Raw genomic sequence first — 21,315 nt, forward strand, 5'->3', positions numbered from 1 at the left:
TCTCCCCTGCGGAAGGACCCCAAAATGTATGTCCAGACGGTGCTGGACGTCCACAAAAAGTACAACGCCCTGGTCATGTCAGCGTTCAACAACGACGCGGGCTTCGTGGCCGCACTGGACAAGGTGGGCCTGTGGGCGCGGGGGCTTTCCTTGGGGGGCGGGGCATGGCAGTGGGGGGAGGGCGGCGTGCAGCAGCTCGCCCCCTAACTGGGCCACGTGTGACGCAGGCTTGTGGGCGCTTCATCAACAACAACGCGGTCACCAAGATGGCTCAGTCGTCCAGCAAGTCCCCCGAGCTGCTGGCTCGGTACTGCGACTCCTTGTTGAAGAAGAGGTACGGTGACTTCGAGTCTTCCTTCATAAACCTACTTAAAGCCTCAGCTTTCATCGAGGAATTTAAATTGGTATTACGGTTGACACACGCAAGTGTAATTTTGTTCCTCTATAAAAATACTTCAGAGCTAATAATCCTCTTTGACCTCCTGAAAGACACGGCGTGCCATGTGTCACACGTGTGTTAGACCTGCCAGCTCGGCCTGTTCTGTTGGGTAAAAAAGCCCATTGGGCGGGCGGCTCTGGCGGGCGGCGGCAGACAGGGGCCGCCTCTGTGGGCCGAGCGCCCTCCTTCCCGCGGAGGGCCTGCTCTGCGGCCCCGGCTGTCTCCGGAGCGGGGGCCTCTCCCAGCGCTGCTGCTGCTGCTGCGCCCGGGCCGCTGGGCACTCCCCTCTTCCAGGGAGTTCGCTGTATAGCTGTCCGTGTCACTCACGTGTTAGCCACCTCATTGTTCACCCGGCCCGTGGCATCGATGTGTGTGTATTAATGGCTGGAGAGTCTCCCGCGGGCTTCTCGGGCTGTGTGTCTGCTGCGCTTATCCTCGGCGAAGGGCCGCTCAGGGCGTCTCCGCTGTGCTAGTCGTCGCAGCAACACGCGCTGTTGCCGTAGTTTTTCACACCCCCAATTTTGCTGGTTTTGGTATTAATAAATATCCTTTGCTCTAAGTCCTCACCCAAGGATATTTTTTTATTGATTTGGGTGGGGTGGGGGACATCGACCAGTTGTCTCTTGCACATGGTACAACTAGGCACCAAACCTACAAACACTTGGTGCACGGATGACACTCCAACCCACTGGCCACCCGGCCCGTGCCACCAATTACATGTGTCTTATTACTGAGCCACTGAAACTACACCTGTTCGGTTTTTCAAGGTGAAAGCACGTTGTAGAGGCAGTTAGAAAGTATCACTTACTTATATTTTAAATTAAAACTGGGCTCAGAACATGTTTTTGAACTTTTTAGTATCTCCTGCTGATTTTCATCGTGGGTTATTCTGAAGGTGGTTTCCCAGTCCCTTCTTCCATGTTAGGCTGACTGTGAGGGACCGAGTGGCTTTGGTGGGGACAGTCATCCCCCTTACACACCCGGCTGACGGAGAATGGGCGTGGCAGTGCTCCACCCCACGCTCTGGTGTGACCGTTTGCCTAGTGCAACGTGTGCTGATTGGTTTGACACCCTGCCTCTTTCTGAAATTCCAGTTCCAAGAACCCAGAAGAAGCAGAGCTGGAAGATACGCTCAATCAAGTGGTAGGTGCCTGATGATCACACCCGCTTTCCGCGGTCCGTCTCCCAACAGGTTGTTTTAACCTTATTTACGTAAAAGGCATCTGAAATGCGAACAGTGGTAGAATCGCTCATTTTATTTCGAGTCTGTGGCAAGTCCAGACCAAACTGCTGTCATTGAAGTGTTCTCGGGCTCTGGCCATATTTAAAGACGGTGGGGCCGAGTTTGCTGCCGTGGCGCCAGGCAGACGAATCGGCACACGCGGGCTGGCCCCGGCCACCTCGGGCTGTGGGCGCACTCAGAGGGCTTTCTCGGCGGCTTTGCTAGATGGTGGTCTTCAAGTACATAGAGGACAAGGACGTGTTCCAGAAGTTCTACGCGAAGATGCTGGCCAAAAGACTTGTGCATCAGAACAGTGCGAGCGATGACGCTGAAGCAAGCATGATCTCCAAATTAAAGGTAGGTTTATTCTTTTCCTGAAAAAATCCTGGTTTTAGGTCATTACGAAAAGAAGTTCCTAGTTTCCCCAGAAATACGATGATCTAAAAGTCGGGCAAAGCCGTGTCAGCGTGTGACGAGGACCCTGTCCAGGTGGGCCCTGCTGCCCCGCTGCTGGGAGCCTGCCAGGACCCTGTGACAAGTCCGTGCCCTCCTCCCCCAGACCTCCCCACCCTGGGCTATAACACACCAGCCCAGTCGCTGTGCCGCGTCCGAGCACTGTCCCCTGGCTCCTCACACCTGTGCTCAGCTCTGTCCTCACCCGGCAGAGCTGCCTGATGTAGCCCTGGCCACCCTCCCGCATCGGTGGCCTTGGGCAGCGGGGTGTTTGGTTGTGTTGTGCTTTGGGTCACTGCCTGTGGCCCTGTGTCTGCGGGGGGGACAGAAGGAGTCCATTGCTTTGCTGTTGAGAAGGTGGTTTTTTTGTTCGGTTTTGTTTTTTTAAGGACTTTTAAAAAAAATCTTACTATTTATTTTTAGAGAGAGGGTAAGGGAGGGAGAGAAGCATCGATCAACTGCCCCTCTCCCACACCCCCACCTGGGAACCTGGACCACGACCCAGGTGTGTGCCCTGACTGGGAATCGAACCAGCGACCTTTGTGTTCACAGGCAGGCACTCAGTCTGCTGAGCCACACCCACCAAGGAAGACATTCTTTATTTACTTGGCCATCTCTGTACTTACCCAGTGTTTGTTCCCAGGCTTGCTGGCTGGTTGAGTGCTGTTATATTACGACTTGGAACTATTGTGCTTTGACCTGAAATTATAGTTACGTGGGTGTCTCGCTTGGCTGAGGACCCATAACAAAATACCATAGACTAGGCAGCTTGAGTAACAGGAATTTATTTCTCACAGTGCTGGATGGAGGCTGCGAAGTTCAAGATCAAGGCGCCGACCTAGGTGGTTTCTGGTGAGGGCTCTCCATGATAGCCCCCATCTTTCATGCCCTCATGTGGCAGAGAGAGTGGACTCTCTGGTGTCGTCTTCGAGTGGCTGTCCCCGTCATGGAGGTTCATCACGTGGCCACATTTAAACTGACGCCCTCCCCGTGGCCCTGCCCGTGGGCACCACTGCGCTGCATGAGGGCTTCAACTAGGGGTTTGGGGCGCCCAGCTCATCCGGCAGCAGTGGTTAAAAGACAGACAAATCGTGTCATCTTTGCGTTCTACCTGGTGTCCCAAATCCTGCTCTTAGGTGCTCAAGTGATAGTCACTGTGTGCATGAGGACTTCAGTGTTCAGTCTGTTACTGGGCGGTGTGTTCATTTTCCCCGGGTGTGTTTGCGCCGTAAGCTGTGGTTGAATGGCGCCAGCTTCAGTTGTGGTTAGCGGTGGGGCACATGCTGCACACAGCGACTTCTCGCGGGTCCCTGCGCACATGCGCTCACATTCCTGGGGGAGCTAACAGAGCTGTTGCCTGGTTCGTTTCAGCAAGCCTGTGGGTTTGAGTATACCTCTAAACTTCAGCGGATGTTTCAGGACATCGGCGTGAGCAAAGATTTGAACGAGCAGTTCAAGAAGCACCTGACGAACTCAGAGCCGCTGGACCGTGAGTACCACGCGCTTGCCAGCCCTCCCCGGGCCCCTTCTGAGAGAAGCCTGTGCCCTGCGTAGTAAGCAGGAGGGGTGGTAGATAGGAAGGGTGGTGGGTTCTTCATCCAGAACTCAAGGACGGCAAACAAGACGTCGCCCCTGGGTGCCCTGTACTCCCCGAGTCCTGTGTGACATTAGAGACACAGCCACGGAGCTTGCCAGCCTCTCCCGGGGCCTGTGCTGCGCTCAGCGGGCAGGAAGCTCAGGCAGCAGAGCTGGGGGCTGCATCCAGGTCCTGAGCCCGATCTCTTCCATTGGCTGGCGGGGCCACCCCTCAGTGGGCATCTGCCAACTCAGGCCTGCATGCAGAGTTCCATTTAACCTGTTTGGGTCAGCTCTAAGTTATTTTTTCTTAAAGCATAAGAAACTGACAGCCGTCCAGATAAGCAGGGTCAGGCTAATGCAGAGCATGTGGCTTCAGGTTGGTGCTGGGGGCTGGGCTCCCACGCGAGGACTGCGGCAGCCACAGGGTGACTGGCTGTGCCGAGACGTGGTGAGAGTCCCCGTGTCATTCTAAATGAAAGGAAGGGAGCTGCCCCGTTGTCGGCCTGCCCGCTGTGCGGTGGCCCTGTGCTCAGCCGGCGGTGGTGCTGGCGGTCGTGTGCCCGTGGGGCCTGCTCCCTCCATGCGCCGTCCCCCCTCCGGGCCTGACTGCAGCGACGCCAGTTGTGGTGCGAAGCTGAAGCAAGAGAAAAGAGCGGGCCTGGGGATTCCTCGTTCCGAGTTAGAAGAGAGACGGAAAACTCACTCTTTGGAGGAGAAGAATGTCTGGCTCTCCCACCTTTCACTAGTTTAAGTTGATAAAGTCACTTAATTGAAGTTGGAGTCTCAGTTTTCTATTGAAGCAGGCCTTGTCTTGAGTGTGCCTTGGGAAGGAGCACTTCCGGGTCCTGGACTAACGCAGTGCCTTCTCGTTTGCTCCCGCCCAGTGGACTTCAGCATCCAGGTTCTGAGTTCCGGCTCGTGGCCCTTCCAGCAGTCCTGCACCTTCGCCTTGCCCTCGGAGGTGCGCGCCCCTTGGCTGTCTGCCCACGTGCTGCAGGGGGGCGGCAGGGGCGGGTGGTCTGCGGAGGCCTGCGTGCTGGGCGGCCGCCCGCCAGGCCTGTGTTCACACGGCGCTGCTCTCTCCTCCAGCTGGAGCGCAGCTACCAGCGGTTCACCGCTTTCTACGCCAGCCGCCACAGCGGCAGGAAGCTCACATGGTTGTACCAGCTGTCCAAGGGCGAGCTGGTCACCAACTGCTTCAAGAACAGATACACTTTGCAGGTGAGGTCACCCTGTCATTTTGGAGTATTTTCTAAGTCTCAGTGAAGATAAGACAAATTGCAGAAATCAGAATTCAGTAATTCACGCAACAGAACCCCAGAGCTAAGCTTCTGAGAAAGTGGAGCAGAGGTTAGCAAAGCAGCACGGTCCCAGGAGTCGGAGGAGCTGAGTCCTGGCTGTCCCCCGGCCAAGGGGCAGGTCCCTCAGTGCTGACACCGAGCCTCGGCGGTTTTCCCTTCCCAACGGGAGGGTGTTGGCCCTGCTTCTGCTCTGGGAGCTGGTGTGAAGATGGAGTGATGTGTTAATAGTAAGTGTGTGGTCCAGTCCTGCCGGGCCGTTCCAGCCGCAGCTGGAGCTCCTTTGCTTAATTGTGACAGCCGTTCTGTCCCCGAGACGAGCGGTCTCAGGTCCGTGGTAACCGTTGGTGTGGCGACACTGCCGCGTGCCGAGTGATGGTGACCTTCAGTCAAGGGCCTCTGTCTCAGAGGTTCCTTCCGCGTGAACGCCCGTGCAGGGCGCACCTCACGCCAGTAGCTCTGTTCTCTCTCTGAGGACGATCCGCTGGTGAGCTTGTAAAGATAGTCGTGGGCCAGTTTTAACTAAGAAACTTCGGAGTGCGTTCCACACACTCACACTCTGCTCAGCAAAGTTCCGATAAGTCTACTCTGATAAAACAGTTAGAATGTGTCATATTGGTTACACCAGGCCCGGAGGTCTTTATCAGCTTGAATGTAGGAGCTACACAAGCGAGGGTGTGCTGGCCGTGCCCAGTGGCCCAGGGAGGGTTTGAGGGCGTGACAGGAGCCTACTCTTCCCAGCCTTGTATTGTTATTTAAGATACAAATTTTTTTATTTCTTTGTTGGGTTTTTTTTTGTGTCTTAAGCAATTTTATATAATGGTGTTGAGATAATTTACATGCAATAAAAGGTACCCATTGTAAGTATGCAGGGTTTTTTTAAGAGTTTTGTTAATGGGGGGAGAAGAATTTTGTTAATGACATTGGTTTTGTTTTGTTTAAAGATTTTATTTATTTTTAGAGAGGGGAAAGGAGAGAGAAATGGAGGCAGAGAAACATCAATGTGTGGTTGCCTCTCATGTGCCCCCAACTGGGGACCTGGCCTGCAACCCAGGCCTGTGCCCTGACTGGGAATCGAACCGGCAGCAGTTTGGTTCAAAGGCTGGCAGTCCGTCCACTGAGCCACACCAGCCAGGACTTAAGTATGCAAACTGTTTTGGCAGATTGTATGCATGGGTGAAACTGCCAGCGAACTAGGGGACATTTCTTTGAGGTTGTTTTGATCTGGGGTGCTGATTAGAGAGGTGAGGGGGACCGTGCCCACCTGTCCAGGAGAGAGCGTGGAGCCCTGCTCCCTCCTGTGCACCACTTCTCGGCTTGTCAAGCACCACTGTCCATCCGAGGCACTGACCCAGGCCTGCGGGGCCCGTGACCAAGGCTTTCTGCTCATGGACCTTTATTGTTGCTGAGGATCACGGGAGAGAAGGGTGAAGGGATTTCAGGGGGGCACAGCTCTGCGGACGGCTGTTCACTGTAATGCTTTAGGCTGCAGAGCCTGGTACACAATTTCCAGAAAGATACACCTTAGCGTCAGGGTTTGCTTTAAACTGTATCAGACTTTACACAGGCAGTACTTAAGGAAAAAAGAATCAATAATAATGCGATATTCAGGTGGCTCTGTGGCAGTGGTGTACCGACAGATACTTCTCTTTGGCCTTTTTGCAAAAACAAATATGAAGATGGAAGCTTAGTGTTTCCATAATGAACCAGATGGGGGGTGTGTGTATGAATGAGTGTTGACACGTGTGTATTTACATGGACAAAATCTTCTCTAGGAGAGAATTCAGAATCATTTTAGTGTTTGGAGAGGTGGGAAGCGTCGTCTTTCAGGAACGTGTGGCCGGTAGTGGAGTCATACACCGCGTCCTCAGTGTCTCAGACGCGGCGCCGTGTTTTTGGGTGTCTCCTCTGTGTTTACATCTGCTTCTCTCTCGCGTGGGGCCACGCAGGCGTCGACGTTCCAGATGGCGATCCTGCTGCAGTACAACACGGAGGACGCCTACGCGGTGCAGCAGCTGACGGACAGCACGCAGATCAAAATGGTACCTGCCCCTCCACCCCTTGGTCTCCCAGATGTGGGGGGTGGGGCTGGGGAGGCCTGGGAGCCTTTGGTTTGGAGTAGATGTTTGCCTGGGAACTTGCTCTTCTGGGCTTTTAGTATACGTTTTTTTAAAATTTAAATCTGTTTTTGTGTTTTTATAACACTTTGAGTCGAACTGACTGAAAATATGTTAGGGAGCCAGATGTCAAATGCTTGGGAGGACACTGGTTTTGCATCCTCCTCCTCCACATTGGGCGTTAAGGAAGAGCAGGGTTGGGGAAAGCCAGGCAGAGACCGGGTTGCAGGGTCGTCAGCAGGGCCCAGTGCGCTCTGGAGGGCGCGCATCCTCTTCCAGGGACATCCTCGCTCCGGCATTGCAGCCGTGCGAGAACAGCGGGCAGGGCTGTCGGACGGCCTCTCCCCAGGGCTGTGGGCCGGAGTGCGACCGCCCACCGCGACCTGCCCAGGGTAGAGTTGGGGTCTCGGTGCCCTGTGGGGCCACTTTGCATAGAGCCCCTTGTGGACGGCGCTCTCGGCCTGGTGTGGGCCGCGTGCTCTTCCGGCTTGCGTGGCCCAGTCTTCACCCCTCCCCTGCAAAACTGCTCTTGCTGCTACTCTTAAATCTTCACTTAACATTACTCTTCCTGTTAAGGAAGATACATATTTTTGTTGATACATGTTTCACATAAAACTGTGTATATTTTAAAGTCTACAGTTGAGTTTTTCACAAAGGTGTACAACCACCACCACTGTCGGAAACATTGTCGTCACCCCAGGAGGAGACCCAGCCCCACCCCAGCCCCAGAGGTCCACGGCTCTCTCCCCGTCTCGGGGTGTGCCTCCCACACATGGAGTCTGTCTCGTGTGGCTTTCTGCGTCTCCCGCCTTTTTTCACCCAGCACGTTCATTCGTGTTGGGGCACAGATCCCCATTTTCTTCTTTTTCGTGGCTGAAGTATATTCCAGGGTGTGGGTGGGCCACATCATGCTTATCCACTCACTTGTGGATGGACGGCGGGTCGTTTCTGCCTTTTGGTCGTTACAAACAAGGCAGTGAACACTCACACCCAGGCTTTCGTGAGGACGTGTTTTCAGACCCTGGGGTATATGCCTAGGTTGGGGGTGGCTGGGGCAGAATAACTCACATTCGCCTTTCCAGGGGCCTGCCAGACTGCTCCCCAGTAGCCGCCCGCTCGTCCCCTCGCCAGCAGGCCCCACCTGCCCCGCGCCCTGGCCAGCATTCCCTGCTCCCTGCTCTCCCACCCCTGCCAGACGGGCAGGGCGGGTGGCTCATTGCCGAGTCAGTTGGCGTTTCTCTGATGTGGGCGATGGTGAATATCCTCCCGTGGCCCTCTGCGCATCTCCTTTGGAGACGTGCCTGTCCAGACCTCTAGTCCACCTCCGAACCGGTGGTTCCCCTGCTGTTGCATGGGGAGGCATCGGTGAGTGTGCGTTCTGCAGCCGGGCCCTCGCGGCACACCCGACTCACAGAGCTTTCCTCCCGTTCCGTGGGCCGTCTGTTCCACTCCTTCCCACGTGCAGCTTTAATGTGTATGGAGTCCACTTTGTATTTTCTTTTGTTGCTTGTGCTTTTGGTGTCATGTCTAATCCAAGGTCAAAGATTGTCCCTTCCCTCTTGATTGTGTCACCAACCCATATGGGTCCAGGACTCCAAAATGAGGTCCTCCTGCTGTGTGTCACGTTGGTGGAACGAGCCCGTGTTCTGGAAATCGAGCGGAAACTTGGCTCTGGGCTCGAGGAGGGCGAGCTTGCGTTCAGGGACACCACTCCGCTTTGCGGGAGTTGGGCGGGTTGTGAAGGGCTGGTGAAGGATGGGCGGGGGTCTGGGTGGGGATATCCGAGAAGAGGCGGGTGTGCTCAGAATTCCGGGGAGCGTGCCTGGCCGTACACCCCATGTTTCTGCCCCCGGTGTGACCATCGGCGTGTAATGAAGGAAGCCGTGTCCATGGGTCCCCGGGGAGGGGCGTTGGGCACCATCCTGGATCTTTTCCCTGCGGACCAGTTTCTTAGCTGTGGTCCTGAGGCTTCTCGCCTGGTGTGTGCCGGCGGGCTGTGTCCGCCCTTTCCTGACAGGTGCAGCCTGGTCTTGCTTGGCAGGGGTGTGTGCAGAGCAAGGGAAGAGAAGCCGAGCCCCGACCCACGTGGCTCGGCTGGTGTCGTCCTGCAAACCGGCCCGGGCGTGCATCTGGGTCTTGGGCTCAGTCCCCAGTTCGGGTGTGTTGTAGGGGCGGAGGTTTCCCTCCCTCTCTCCCTCCCTCCCTCTCTAAGAAAAAATAAAATCTTTAAAGGAGAGAAAAGGAGACAACGTCAGTAGGAGTCTAAGGATTAACTAGGGTATGGCGGTGCGGCCTGGTGACAGCTGGTGCAGACAGCGTCATCAGAACCAGCTGTCCTTACACGTGCGGAGTTTTCTGGATTCCCGATTGTTTCCACCCATCTGTCTGGTGTCATCTCCATGCCAGTGACGCATGGTCTCCGTCACTGTTGTTTCATGGTGAGTTTTGAAATCGAGGCCTCCAGCTTTGTTCTCAGGCTCGTGTTAGCTGTTCCCGGGCCCTTCCGTTTCCACGTGAATCCCAGTTAGCACGTCTGGTGCCTCGGGGCGGTGCTACCCCGTGTCCAGGCTGGCCGTCGTCAGTCCTCTCAGCCGCCAGCAGTGGTTCTCAGCGTGCTGCTCCTGACACCCCTGTGGCTGAGTTTATTCCTCACCACTTTGGGCACTTATCGGTGGGCGTCCTGTCCGCGGCAGGTGGACAGCAGCACAGCCAAGTGTCACCGGCTGGCCTTGTGCCCTGTGCTGGCCTCACCCACTCGGCAGCGCGAGGCTTTTTATGGACTCCTTAGGGCTTTTTTTTAGTATGCAAATACACGTCACCTGCAAATAGAGCTGGACTCTTCCTTTTTCTGTTCGGACGTCCTTCGCTCTGTCCTCTCGCCTGCCGGCTCAGGGTAGGTGTCATCAGACAGCAGAGGCCCCTCCAGTTCCGAGTCCGCTCTGCGTCTTCCCCTGGAGAGCACTGGCCTGCAGGGCGAGTCCCGCTCCCTTGCGGTGGCTCTGATCGGTCCCTCGTGCGGGCCCCGTTGCCCCTTGGGGTACGCCTCCTGTGGCCATAGCACGCAGTGCCTTTTTTTTGTATTTTGCTGCTTTTGGTTTGCTGAGATTTTCAGACTCTGTATTGCCAAAGTGTACAGGGTGGCCGTTTTCTGGGGATGTGCTGGCCTGCTCTCCAGTGTGGGTAACACTGTCTCACACAGTGCGGGTCAGGCCTCCAGCATGGCCCAGGAGACGTCTTGAAATTCCAGTGACAAAACGAGTTTGCTCCTTTGTACGGAAGTCTTTTCTCCGTCCCCTCCTCCCATCCGAGAGCGTGCTGAGGCGCGGCGGAGGCACGGCCACCCCAGGCTCCGGGGACGCCCACTGTCCGAGCTGACAGCCCACACCGGCATCTCATCCAGCGTTCAGTGGTGGAACACTGAACGTCCCTGGTGGGGACGCACTGGTCTCTCCCCACGCACAGTGGACACCGGCTGCTCGGTCCAATCTGGCTCGGGATGTGGACCCTGTCGCACCTGCTCTGGACTTGGCCGGCCGTGTTCTGATGCTGCTTGGGCTTCAGGGCGGGTCACTTCGACAGCTTCAACCCTGTACCCTCAACCGGATGGTGCCCCAAACACAAGGGCAGGCCCTTGCAGTCCGTCCGTCTGTCCGTCCATCCATGGGTGAGGCGCTAGGTGTGGAGGAGTCCGGGTCCCGTGCGGGTCGGCAGGCAGTGCTCTCTCCCTTCCTGGGAGCATGAAGCCGTGAGGCCCAAGGGAGAGTGCAGGGACCAACTGCCCACTGTTGGAGGGGAGGGGGCGGCCCCAGGGCCGCGCAGCATACTGAGCAGTCACCAAAGGCAGGTGGACAGTGGTCACCGCCCGAGCCCCCTCGAGTCCGTGGACAGAGCGTTCTTCCTGGCACTGCCGGGACTTCCTCGCATCTCCTCCAGGGACCCGTGTGCCGGAGGGGCTGTCCGGCATCCGAGTGGACCCGTCGCTGTGCAGGGAGCCAGCCGAGCAGGGTCTCCGATCCTTACGTGCACCAGAGTCCTCAGCTGTCGCTGTTGGGCGACTGAGGCTGAAAGAGAGGGTGTCGCTTTCAGATGAAGGTGCTGGGGGGACACAGTGGGATTAGGGAACCTCCAAAAGCACCGTCTCTTTCCTCTGAGTTGTCGGTCTGGGTGACGTTTTTCTGGGGAGAAGTGAATTATGAGATTGCCTATCGTTTATATTGTGGAGAAAACTGCGTTTTCTTTTTTTGACTTAGCCTTTTCTCTCTAATTGCAGGATATTTTGGCACAAGTCTTACAGATTTTATTGAAATCAAAGCTACTGGTATGTTGCGCCTTTTTTGTGTGAAGTTACCAAAGGCCTTTTTCTGAGATTATGTAGTAACAGCGGTTTCCTCGCAGGTCCTGGAGGACGAGAATGCAAACGTTGATGAGGTGGAACTGAAGCCGGACACCTTAATAAAGTTGTACCTTGGTTATAAAAAGTAAGGAAGCCAGTTGGCCGGGTGGCCCCCAGCCTGGGGCCAGGCGCACTGCTGCCCAGGGTGTGGGCCTCGGGGCTCATGGGACAGTTGTAGGTGTTTCTCCATTTAACTGTCTTGGGTTTTGGTTTTTTCTTTGGGCAAATAAGTCTCCTTAAACAATTTGTTCCGAAGTTCAGACCTCTGTGTCCAAGTGTCGTGATTCGTTTCTCCTGACACGGTTTGAGGGAGCCAGTGGAGGGCCGGCGTGCGGGCAAGCAGGGGCCCGGGCCCGGGGCACAGTCCCTCGCGGCTCCGTGAGCCAGTTCACCGAGTTCAGGGTGGGGCTGCCCCCGCCCTCCGTCCTCCCCGCCTGCCTTGCCACGCGACAGTGCCCGTCTCTTTGACTTCATTGACAGTAAGAAGTTAAGGGTTAACATCAACGTGCCCATGAAAACCGAGCAGAAGCAAGAACAAGAAACCACACACAAAAACATCGAGGAGGACCGAAAGCTGCTGATTCAGGTGACTGGCATGTGTCTCACCCCAGGGGAGTGTCCCTCCCCACAGAGGCAAGTCCGGCTGCGGCCCAGGCCAGCTGCAGGGGGCGGGTGGCTCTGGGCCGGCCTGTAAAACAGCTGGGGGAGCACGTCAGTGTCAGCGGGGTGAGATCGGATGCGAGGGCAGGAGCCTGTTTGACTGACGTCGGGGTTGGGCGGCTTCTGCGGCTGGAAGACTGTCCTTCTCTCCTTTTCTCGAAGTGCTCCGTGGTTGGGTTGTTAGAATTGCCCCAAAGACCGAGCATAAGTGGGTGGGTAAGGACTTGCTGCCCGCCCACCTGCAGTGGGCTGCCTGGGAGGATGTGGCCGCCACCCCACGCACGGAGCCGAGCCGTGGCGGCCTGGCTGCTCGGTGGCCGTCAGGGGTAAGTTGCTCGCTCTGCCCCGCCCCGCAGGCAGCCATTGTGAGGATCATGAAGATGCGGAAGGTCCTGAAGCACCAGCAGCTGCTGGGAGAGGTGCTCACGCAGCTGTCCTCGCGGTTCAAGCCGAGGGTCCCGGTCATCAAGGTACAGGGCTCACATGACAGGTGCTGGGTGGACTGTTTTAGAAAAGGTGGAACCGGGGACGGGTCTTTCCCAAAGAGGGGCCTGCTTACTGATGGGCAGTAGCTACAAGAGAAAACTGACTTTATTTTTAAATTTCCGCGGATGTCTGGAGAGGAGTGCAGAATCGTGAGTGCTCAGCTAGCTGGTTTCTTCCCCGTGCACACGCTGGGGCCCCCGACACCCCTGCAGAGTGAGGCGGCCACGTCAGTGCAGACTCTCCAAACCGGAATTCCCACTGTCCTGACCTCGTGTCAGTTGCCATGTGGGGACTCCCGGCGACCGCCATTCAGCTCCTCTCAGGCTGGAGTGGTTTGAAACAGAAGCAAGGTGGCTTCCCCTTCTGGGGCCACTGCGCAGACAACAGCCAGCTCAGAGATGCCCCCGGCAAGCGATTCCCAGTGGCACCGGGGTCACTCTCAGAGCCGGGGTGTCTCATGCCCGTTCCCTGCCCCTGTGGAGGGCACTGGGCGGCCCCACGCAGGGAGACGGCCTCAGCCACAGGCCGACAGATCCACGGGGGGGACCTCGCTCCCGCCGGATCTCCAAGGTGGGGGTCCATGGTGAGGGTGCCAGGCTCTGCCGGGATGATAAATGTTCTCTCCACTGCCTCTTCCTTTTTAAAATGGTGCGCAGAAATGCATTGACATTCTGATCGAGAAAGAATACTTGGAGCGCGTGGACGGGGAAAAGGATACCTACAGCTACCTGGCCTAGCCCTCCGCGGAGGGGCTGACTGTGCCGCGCGGACGACCGCGTCCCCAGCAGCTGCCGCCCCACGGGCCCTCCTTTCCGACCGAGACCGAGACCCCCCTCGGCCGGCCAGCTGTACATCAGAACCGCTCAGGATCGACACATTTCCAGTCTGTAAATAAGGACACCGATGCCATTTAACCCAAGTTAGGAACAGAGGGGACGCACCTCCCGTGCTGAGGGCTGCATGCTACTGCATTTCAATCAACCCCCTGGCCGCGTGCGCGCCGCTGCCGGCCCGCAGCGCCTCGGCGGCGGCAGCGCCCGGAGAGGAGTCTGGACGGACCCGCGTGTAATCTGCTCGGAAAACCATTTGTATAGTGTGTTTCATTTTTTAATGTGTGGAAATAAAGAAAATTAAAGGATTTCTGTACAAGTTGCACTTGGTTTTGTTTTCAGTTTTACTCGTTTCTCTCTGTAAATATAAGATGGAACAGTTGTGCAAATTTACATTCCCAGTGTCTTCTGTAGCCCAACAGGCTGCATTCTTTAGATTGAATTCTTTTTAAGATCTTAAAATTTTAAGCCCCTTTGTAATTTTTTCCCCCAGAAAAGGGTGGTCATTTCTGTGCCTTCCTCTGGTGACTTGAATGTGGCATGTGAGACTCAGTGATGCATTGATTCCACATGAACTGTTACCCCTCTGACCACCTGACCTGGGAGACAGGCCCCCTTCTCGCAGGTGGGGAAACTGGGGAGAAGGCATTTGGCCCCAGCGAGTGGGAGGGGCGCAGTGGCCGGCTGCGGCCTGCCCTCTGCTGCTGAGGCTGGAAGGTGCTGTTGGGCCCGTGGCTCCTCCGTTTCAGTTCTAACCAGTTGAACCACAAGAAGCCACCGTTCCAGATGGACTTGGGCTGCTCCTGGGGAACTCCCAGGATCCCAGCCAGCGGCACAAGTCCCCCCATCCCTGACCGAGGAGCCCCTGCGACAGGACCACCTTTCGCGCTCAGGCACCTGCTGGTGAGTTGGCATGTTCTGGGCCGGGTGCCCCCCAAAATAACTGTTCCCAGCGTGCAGGCCTGGGTTCCAGCCTGCTTGTCCCCCTAACTCCTCCTCTGTTCTTGGTCTGCAGTCAGCCCCATGGTGGACACCGCACGTCACTCGCTCTCTGGCCAGAAGACAGAGGACACAGGGAGCCAAGAGCAAGACCTCCCAGGCAGGCTCAGCTCTTGGCTCCTGTAGCTTCATTTTCCTCCTAAACCTCGAAGTTCCAAATGTAGAAGGTGGCACAGCCAAAGGAATACACAAACATCAAGTTCTTAGGAGTTTCTTGTAGCGATCTGGCACATAACAGGGTTTTTTTTTAAAGGTTTAAGAAAAGTTACAGGATAGAAAAAGTAAGAGTAATAAAGCTAAGCACTTAGGTAATGGTTTCCACACTTATTTATAAATACCTTTCTCAAATGATTCCCAGAAGAAAGGGTGACCACCCAGGGACACTTCCCCGCCCCCCACCATCCTGAGGGCCCAGGGCCCTTTGACTAGGGAGCAAGGCCCCAGCACACCTCTCTGCAGCTCCCGTACTGGCCTCTGGGACAGGTACAACTGGGAGCCAGGACCAGAACTTGGGTTGAGCCCAGGCGTGGGAGTGGGAAGTCCATTCAGTGAGATCTTGTGCCTGCCCTTGAGTCCCTCTAGGACCAGGCCAGCCCCTTGGCCAAGCAAGGGTGTTTGGAACAGGAGACCAAGGACCGGGGTGGGTGACCAGGCAGTCCCCCACATCCACAGATTCCGGCCCTGTGCCTGCCCCTCCCTTCAAACAGCTGTACAGTGTAACCGGGGGGGGGGGGGGGGGGGCGACAACCCACGTCTTTTNGGGGGGGGGGGACACACAACTCATGGCTCTTTCACTTTACTCCCCAAACTAGGTCCTCACCTAACAAGGATGGTCAGGAGCCTCCACATGCAAGCCAGAGGGTCGACAGCCCTGCGTGCCTGCCTGCTGAGAGGTGGGGAGAGACGCCGCCACGGAGTCTCCTGAGGAGGCTGCTCTGAGCTCCTTCCAAGCACCGTGCCCACAGAAGGCCGGCCCAGGTGGGACCCGTGACCAGCCCTGTGGGCACACTTCCCCTCACCCAGGGGGCAGACCAGGAGAGAAGGACCTTTCCCAAATGAATGTTGGCCGACAGCTGGGGTCAGAGGCCTTTCTGGTCACATGTGGGACTGCAGGCCCAGCCCTCGCCTCTGTGGGGACATGGTGAGGACAGCGAGACACTGGCCCAGTAACCAGTGAGGGTGGACAGCTGACACGGGAACAAGCAGCACCTGAGATGGAAGCGCTTTCACTGACGGGTCAGGTCACTCCAATATGACCAGCACCGCTGCTGAACTCGGGCATCTGACTTCCAGAAAGAACTCGGGGTTTCACCACACGCAGGTGGAGACCCACTGCGGAGCTGCTGGAGTTGAGCCACTCTGAAGACTCCGTCTCCTCGTCTCGCAGCCGCTCCGCCGAGCGCTGGCTGGAGGGGACACCCCTGCCTACATCGCTTCCCGGTCGCCCCGTGGCCAAGCAGGTGGTGACTTCATCGTAGAGGTGAGTGGACTTATTTTCACGCCTCGTTGTGCAGATGGGGAGTGTTCGTACACGACTGCCTGTCCGTGGTGACTGGAGCCCCGTGGGGCCGCCTGCGGCAGGGGCCAAGGGCCTGCCAGCTCCTTCCCACAGAGGCCCGTGCTCCCCGTGGTCCCTCTTTTGCACTCCTGTCTACACATCTGTGTGCTACGGCCCGACTCTGTGGGGCCGGGGCGGCGGCCGGGCTTCGAGCCACTGAGTGGGCACACGGGAGGCTGAAGGCACTGACAGTCCTGAAAAAATAAGTGGCAGTTTCTGGGTAGATGATTATAATTGATACTTGAAAATACAAATTACAAAACACTGATTGAAGAGAATGGGGACAAGTGGAGCCGTGTCCTTTCATGGTGCAGAGGTGCTGGGGTCAGGGCTCTATGAGGCTGTATGAGGGGAGACCCGAGGGGCCAGCTGGGCAGGTGGCCCGACTGCACACGGCAGCGCGTTCCCAGTGGTGCCGCAGGACTTTGAAAAGTGCAGTGTCTGAGTCTTCCGTTGGGGCACTGACCGCTGTTCCCCTGGGCTGTCAACCTGAAATATGACAACAGCCAACACGGCAAGAGCTGTCAGGTGAGAGTGAATCAAAATTAAAGTATATTTTCTGGCAAGCCACAGAATTATAATGGGTTTGTGCCATGAGATGAAAACGGTTGAAAACCCCTGGTGGGTGGTAATGGTGGTGGTGGGGGGGGGAAGGCGGGGGAAGCACACTGCTGTTAAACGTAGCTTTTTGGGGTCTGAGATATTTTACGTTTGTTAATTGGGTATTTGAATACTTTACATCTTACTCTAAGCCCCCCCCACAAAGGAAAGTCTGAAGTGACCAGCTGTTGTGAAGACACCCAGGTTCCCAGAGGACAGAGTAGATGGTGTTTGCATGCTCCTGTAGCGAGTGTGTCAGGAAGAGGCGTGTGTGCAGTGAGCAGAACCTCCTGGACAGGTGCCAGGTGCCACCTTCCAGCTGTGCGCACCTGGGGGCGGCTGGCAATGGCTGGAGGGCAGAGGCCTGAAAGAGCCAGTGTCACAGAGGCCCCTGGGCCGGGCTCATCTCGGGGGTCCTGGGCACCCAGGGTGGAACGTGGCCATGCAACTCGGCCAACAACAGCCAGCAGAGCACTGTCCCCAGGCAGGAGCCGGGTGGGTGGTGTAAAACTGAGTGTGGTAGACGTGTGATGCTAGCGTGTGATGCACGTGTGCCTGCTGCCATGCTTCCGGGGCAGCTTTTTGTGAAGACTCACATGACACTGACCCCAGCCTGCACAGCTGGAACCAAAGCCTTAAACAGCACCAGTCAGCGTGTCTTGGGAGGCACTGTGATGCCATCTTGGTGGCCGAGGGGCTCCTGTGACACTTCAGGGAGGTTTTTTTCCAAACCCTCTTCAGGAAGCTAGAAAACTGGCTTGCTTGTGGACACCACCTCCTGTGGGTGGGTAGGGACACCCCCCTACCCCCGCACACAGCTGTGTTTCTTTAGGCGAGTGTCCACAACTCAAAGCCAGGCAGGTGCTCGGAGCGCCCCGAGGCTGTCGTCCGGCTGCAGATGGAGGCTCCTGGGTAACTGTCCAGGCCACTCGGCTGACCTCACGCCCCATCCCTGGTCTCTGGATGCACGCAGTTACTTGCTTAGTAACAGTCAGTATTAAGTGTAACTCGATGAAATACACAGCATCACAGGTGTGTGTTGCACACTTACATGTATACAGGGGTAGGCAAAAGTGGGTTTTAAAGTTTAGGTACAAATAATACAAGAATAAATTGTTTTATGAAACTGGTGACTCATGACTATAAACCTACTTTTGCCACCACCCCCCATGTTCAACATACAGCGTTGTGACTAAGCAAATCAAAACCCAAGGCGTTCAGTGTGAGAGCTCGCTCTCTCCTCAGACCTTTTCTAAAATCAGCCGAGGCTCCATGACAGACGCCAACAAGCACAGGTAGAACTTCAAGTATTCTTTATTCAAAGTTGAAAAATGTACCACACTGCATCATCGCAAAAATTCACTGGTACAAAAAAAACACTTTGCAGCTGGTGAGAAGGCAATAAAAAGTTGATTTTTAAACTCATTACTATAAATTATTCTTACAGTACTTTGCAAATTCAGAATTTCAAACTGCATTTTCTTTTTCTACAATTGCCCACAGTACTCAAGGGTCCTGAAGCTAAAGGCAGCTGTTCCGGAGGGAGGGGAGGTAGCAGACGTCAAGGGATCTCCATCTCTCGTTCGATGCCCACGTACTTCAGCGCGTCGGCCTGGCTGTATCTGAAAGGGCAAGAGACAGGCATGGCCGCAGCCAGTCCAGGTGAGCCCAGCCACTCACTCCAGAGAAAGGCACACACATCCAGTGGTGGCAGAAGGGCCACTGCCCAGTGTGTCCCTGGCACTCACACACCTGCTTTACATCATGCTTTCAAAGCGATAACATGCGGGCCCCAGTTCATAAATGGCATGGAGCTTCTAAATGGGATGTATGCTCAGCCACGGGATTTACCCAGACTGGCATCTGACTGCCTTTAAGTAACTGGTAGGCAGCTTGTCAGTCTGACCCTCTGGTGCTTAACGCTGTAACACACCAAGGGCCCTGTGTCCTTAGCTTTCTTGAGCTGCCATGGAGACCCAGAGTGTCACCACTGGGGAGAACATCGGCCAGTAAGTGCCTCAAGTCTGCCTGCACTGAAACATCACAGACAAGCCTAGCACACCCTCACGACCTGCTGTGTGGCCACACCCAGCCCCTGCAGCGAGGTGAAAAATGGGGCTTCCTGCATGCTTTTTCTGTTTTTAAAGGAACTGGTGCTTATATAATGGGAACTATATCCTCCGACTCCTGCCAAGGCAAAGAATGACCCAAAATGAGTCCCGCCAACAACACAAGGCCCAGTGAAGGGCAGAAAGACAGCCTCTGTCCCAAGTCCAGGAGGAAAAGCCCTTGGGTTTACACCAGAGCTGCCCTGTTACTGACCTGTAATCAAAAAACAGCTCTTCTCCAGTCTGGATGGCTCTCTTCGCAAAGATCCCTATCCTGTGGTCACCGTTCACCATCATCACTGCAAGGAGACACATTGGGGTCAGCAAGGCAGGGGACTCAGGGACCAGCACCCTGGGACAGATTTACTGTGTGACTACAGGAATCCTGAGTCCAGAAGCACCTACCTTTTGCATAGCAATTTGGATTGACTGAATGATTTGCAAAACGGATTTTGTTACCCTTGCGGGTTGCGTCCACCACAAAATCTAAAGAAAAGATGAGCACAGTGCAGTGAACAATTGCAGTTTTAGATCAATAAACAGGTTCCTACGATTCTGGAGGTGCTTGGAGTTGGCCTTCAAAAGTAAGTAAATCATGCAGCCAACATCACTCAGCATGAAATGCTATTTGTAAGAAAATGCTGTTCCAGGTAAAACTGTGCTAATTCATGATAACTACCTCTCAAATACTGTTACCTAACTGTAAAGATGTATTAGTGAGCCAAATATAGTAAAAAATGGAATCTGACTTAAATTCTTTGCAACATAAAAATAAGCATTTTTGTAACTAAAATTAATCTTTATTCTGTTTACAGAACCTGGTAACAGAAAACACTATCCTCATTTCAGCCAAGGGTCACTGAAACACCTCGGGCACAAGGCACCTGCTCTTCATTGCAGATTCTGCACCTACTTGGGAAGCAGCACCGCGTCCTTCAGCCCCTGCTCCCAGCCCTCCAGGGGCGCCCGGGGTGTGGGGGAGACTCCGAAACACCCCCGGGGTCAGAGGCAGGCACTGAAGGAAGTGCACCCAGATGGCTCCAGACCCGCTCTGCCACAAGGGGGTTCCTCCCCACAAGTGACAGCAGCAGCCCACGTGTCCCCCTCTGCCGGGGAGGGAGAGCGGCCAGCCCGAGTGTGGACGCGGGCCCCCAGGGCCACGCAGGCCTGACCTCAAACATACCGTTATTCAGGTTGAAGAGAAAGCTGCACATGTACTTGTCATACACTTTCCCTCTTCTGTCAGCTTCATCTTGAGAAATTATCTGAGGACAAGACGACGCCACGTTAGGTGAGCAAACCGGGCTGCTCAGCAGAGCTGGCCCGTCCTGGACCCAGTCTATATGCCGTCTGTCAGAGGACAACAGACTTCAGTTCAAGGACTGCGACTCAGAAGTACTTCCCCACCAAAGGAAAGAGGCTTGGAGAAAGTGATTAACGAACCCCTTTTCTATGGAACGGGCAATTCAAACCGTGCCTTTTCTGTGACTCTGCAACTGAACAGCCTAAGATACAACAGTCACTGCTGGGTCTTTGAATGAGGCTGTGGGTTAAGTAGGACAGACTCCTCCCTAGCAGACCTTCCCCTCCCTCCTTGTCCCCAGAGAACGCTACATGTGACCAGGCCTGAAACAGTCCCTCTGGGCATGCTCAGGGTGACCCACGACAGAGTGGCTGCACACCAGAGCACTGCCAGCTCTGGCCTTACCTCCCCACAGTACTCCGAGATGAATTCGTTTTTCTGGACAGGGTCTTTGATGAAAATGCCCCAGCCTGCCACGTCGGATGGCGCCAATAAGAGATGCTAGAGAAGGGAGCACAGCTGCTGAATCGGAGCCTAGCGGCCTGCCAACACGGGAGACCGCAAGGCCAGTGTGAATCCTCAGACCCCTTCAAGTCAGCCAACAGGAAGCCACCAAGTGCCTTGACATCAGGGCCTGAACTGAGGGGTCAATGTCCCCCCTTTTGTCCAAGGAGCTGACAAACTGCAAGACCTCACTTTTGGTTTTGTGAATGAATGGAATATGAGCTTTACCTCCCCCCAAAACTAACCATGGTGGCACCAGGCCCTCTGATGGCTGTCCAACAGGGCACCTTCGAGGGCTGCCCTTGCACTTCCTGCCCTTTCTTCAGCCTTTGACCCCCTTAATGATTTACTTCCAGTGTGAACTTCACACAAGGACGCCAAATCTGCCTGTCTCCACACCTCCTCCTCCACTTCTCATTCGGGCCCCTGGCTGCGTTATTCCCGTGGAAGCCGAGCTTAGCTATCCCTGTACCGCAGCTCCTCAGAGACAGCCCGGAGAACTGCCAGGAGGTGGTGTCATCTCGCCAGCCCAGCATTGCATTCTCAGCAGGTGCCAAGATGACGAACACGGCCAGTTCCAGCTGGCGTGCACCAGGAGTGAGCGCAGTCCCCCCAAACTTCCTTACGTCCTTTAGAAACTCCCCTGATCACCCACGCTCCCAATCTGTTCTTACTCTCATCCAGCCCCGACTCAACTCCCTGATCAGAAACTACATCAGCTAAAGAACACTGTAAGGCAAATGAAACGGAGTTGGTAAGACAGTGTC

General features: G+C 55.5%; 2 protein-coding genes across 8 annotated transcripts in view; one reads left to right on the forward strand and one right to left on the reverse strand.

Moving 5' to 3' along the window:
- The window catches only part of CUL1 (cullin 1), an 83,281-nt gene extending 69,486 nt beyond the window's left edge, over positions 1-13,795 (forward strand). The window contains exons 10-22 of the mRNA XM_037035525.1: positions 16-123; positions 228-334; positions 1,534-1,582; positions 1,887-2,018; positions 3,486-3,603; positions 4,577-4,653; positions 4,782-4,913; positions 6,940-7,032; positions 11,378-11,425; positions 11,503-11,585; positions 11,981-12,086; positions 12,517-12,630; positions 13,303-13,795. Of these exons, the coding sequence (XP_036891420.1) occupies positions 16-123; positions 228-334; positions 1,534-1,582; positions 1,887-2,018; positions 3,486-3,603; positions 4,577-4,653; positions 4,782-4,913; positions 6,940-7,032; positions 11,378-11,425; positions 11,503-11,585; positions 11,981-12,086; positions 12,517-12,630; positions 13,303-13,383 (1,248 nt within the window). The 3' untranslated portion in view covers positions 13,384-13,795. The remainder of the gene's footprint in view (positions 1-15; positions 124-227; positions 335-1,533; positions 1,583-1,886; positions 2,019-3,485; positions 3,604-4,576; positions 4,654-4,781; positions 4,914-6,939; positions 7,033-11,377; positions 11,426-11,502; positions 11,586-11,980; positions 12,087-12,516; positions 12,631-13,302) is intronic.
- Positions 13,796-17,930: 4,135 nt separating this feature from the next.
- Positions 17,931-21,315, reverse strand: part of EZH2 (enhancer of zeste 2 polycomb repressive complex 2 subunit) — a 46,023-nt gene continuing 42,638 nt past the window's right edge. For all 7 annotated transcript variants that reach the window (XM_037035551.1, XM_037035548.1, XM_037035549.1 and 4 more), the window contains exons 16-20: positions 20,450-20,545; positions 19,925-20,006; positions 19,147-19,227; positions 18,956-19,040; positions 17,931-18,255 (exon numbers count right to left, since the gene is read on the reverse strand). In XM_037035551.1, the coding sequence (XP_036891446.1) occupies positions 18,195-18,255; positions 18,956-19,040; positions 19,147-19,227; positions 19,925-20,006; positions 20,450-20,545 (405 nt within the window). In that variant the 3' untranslated portion in view covers positions 17,931-18,194. The remainder of the gene's footprint in view (positions 18,256-18,955; positions 19,041-19,146; positions 19,228-19,924; positions 20,007-20,449; positions 20,546-21,315) is intronic.

This window comes from Sturnira hondurensis, unplaced genomic scaffold (genome assembly GCF_014824575.4).
Source record: "Sturnira hondurensis isolate 20B ecotype Veracruz unplaced genomic scaffold, ASM1482457v3 Scaffold0022464, whole genome shotgun sequence".
Classification (NCBI taxonomy): Eukaryota; Metazoa; Chordata; class Mammalia; order Chiroptera; family Phyllostomidae; genus Sturnira; species Sturnira hondurensis.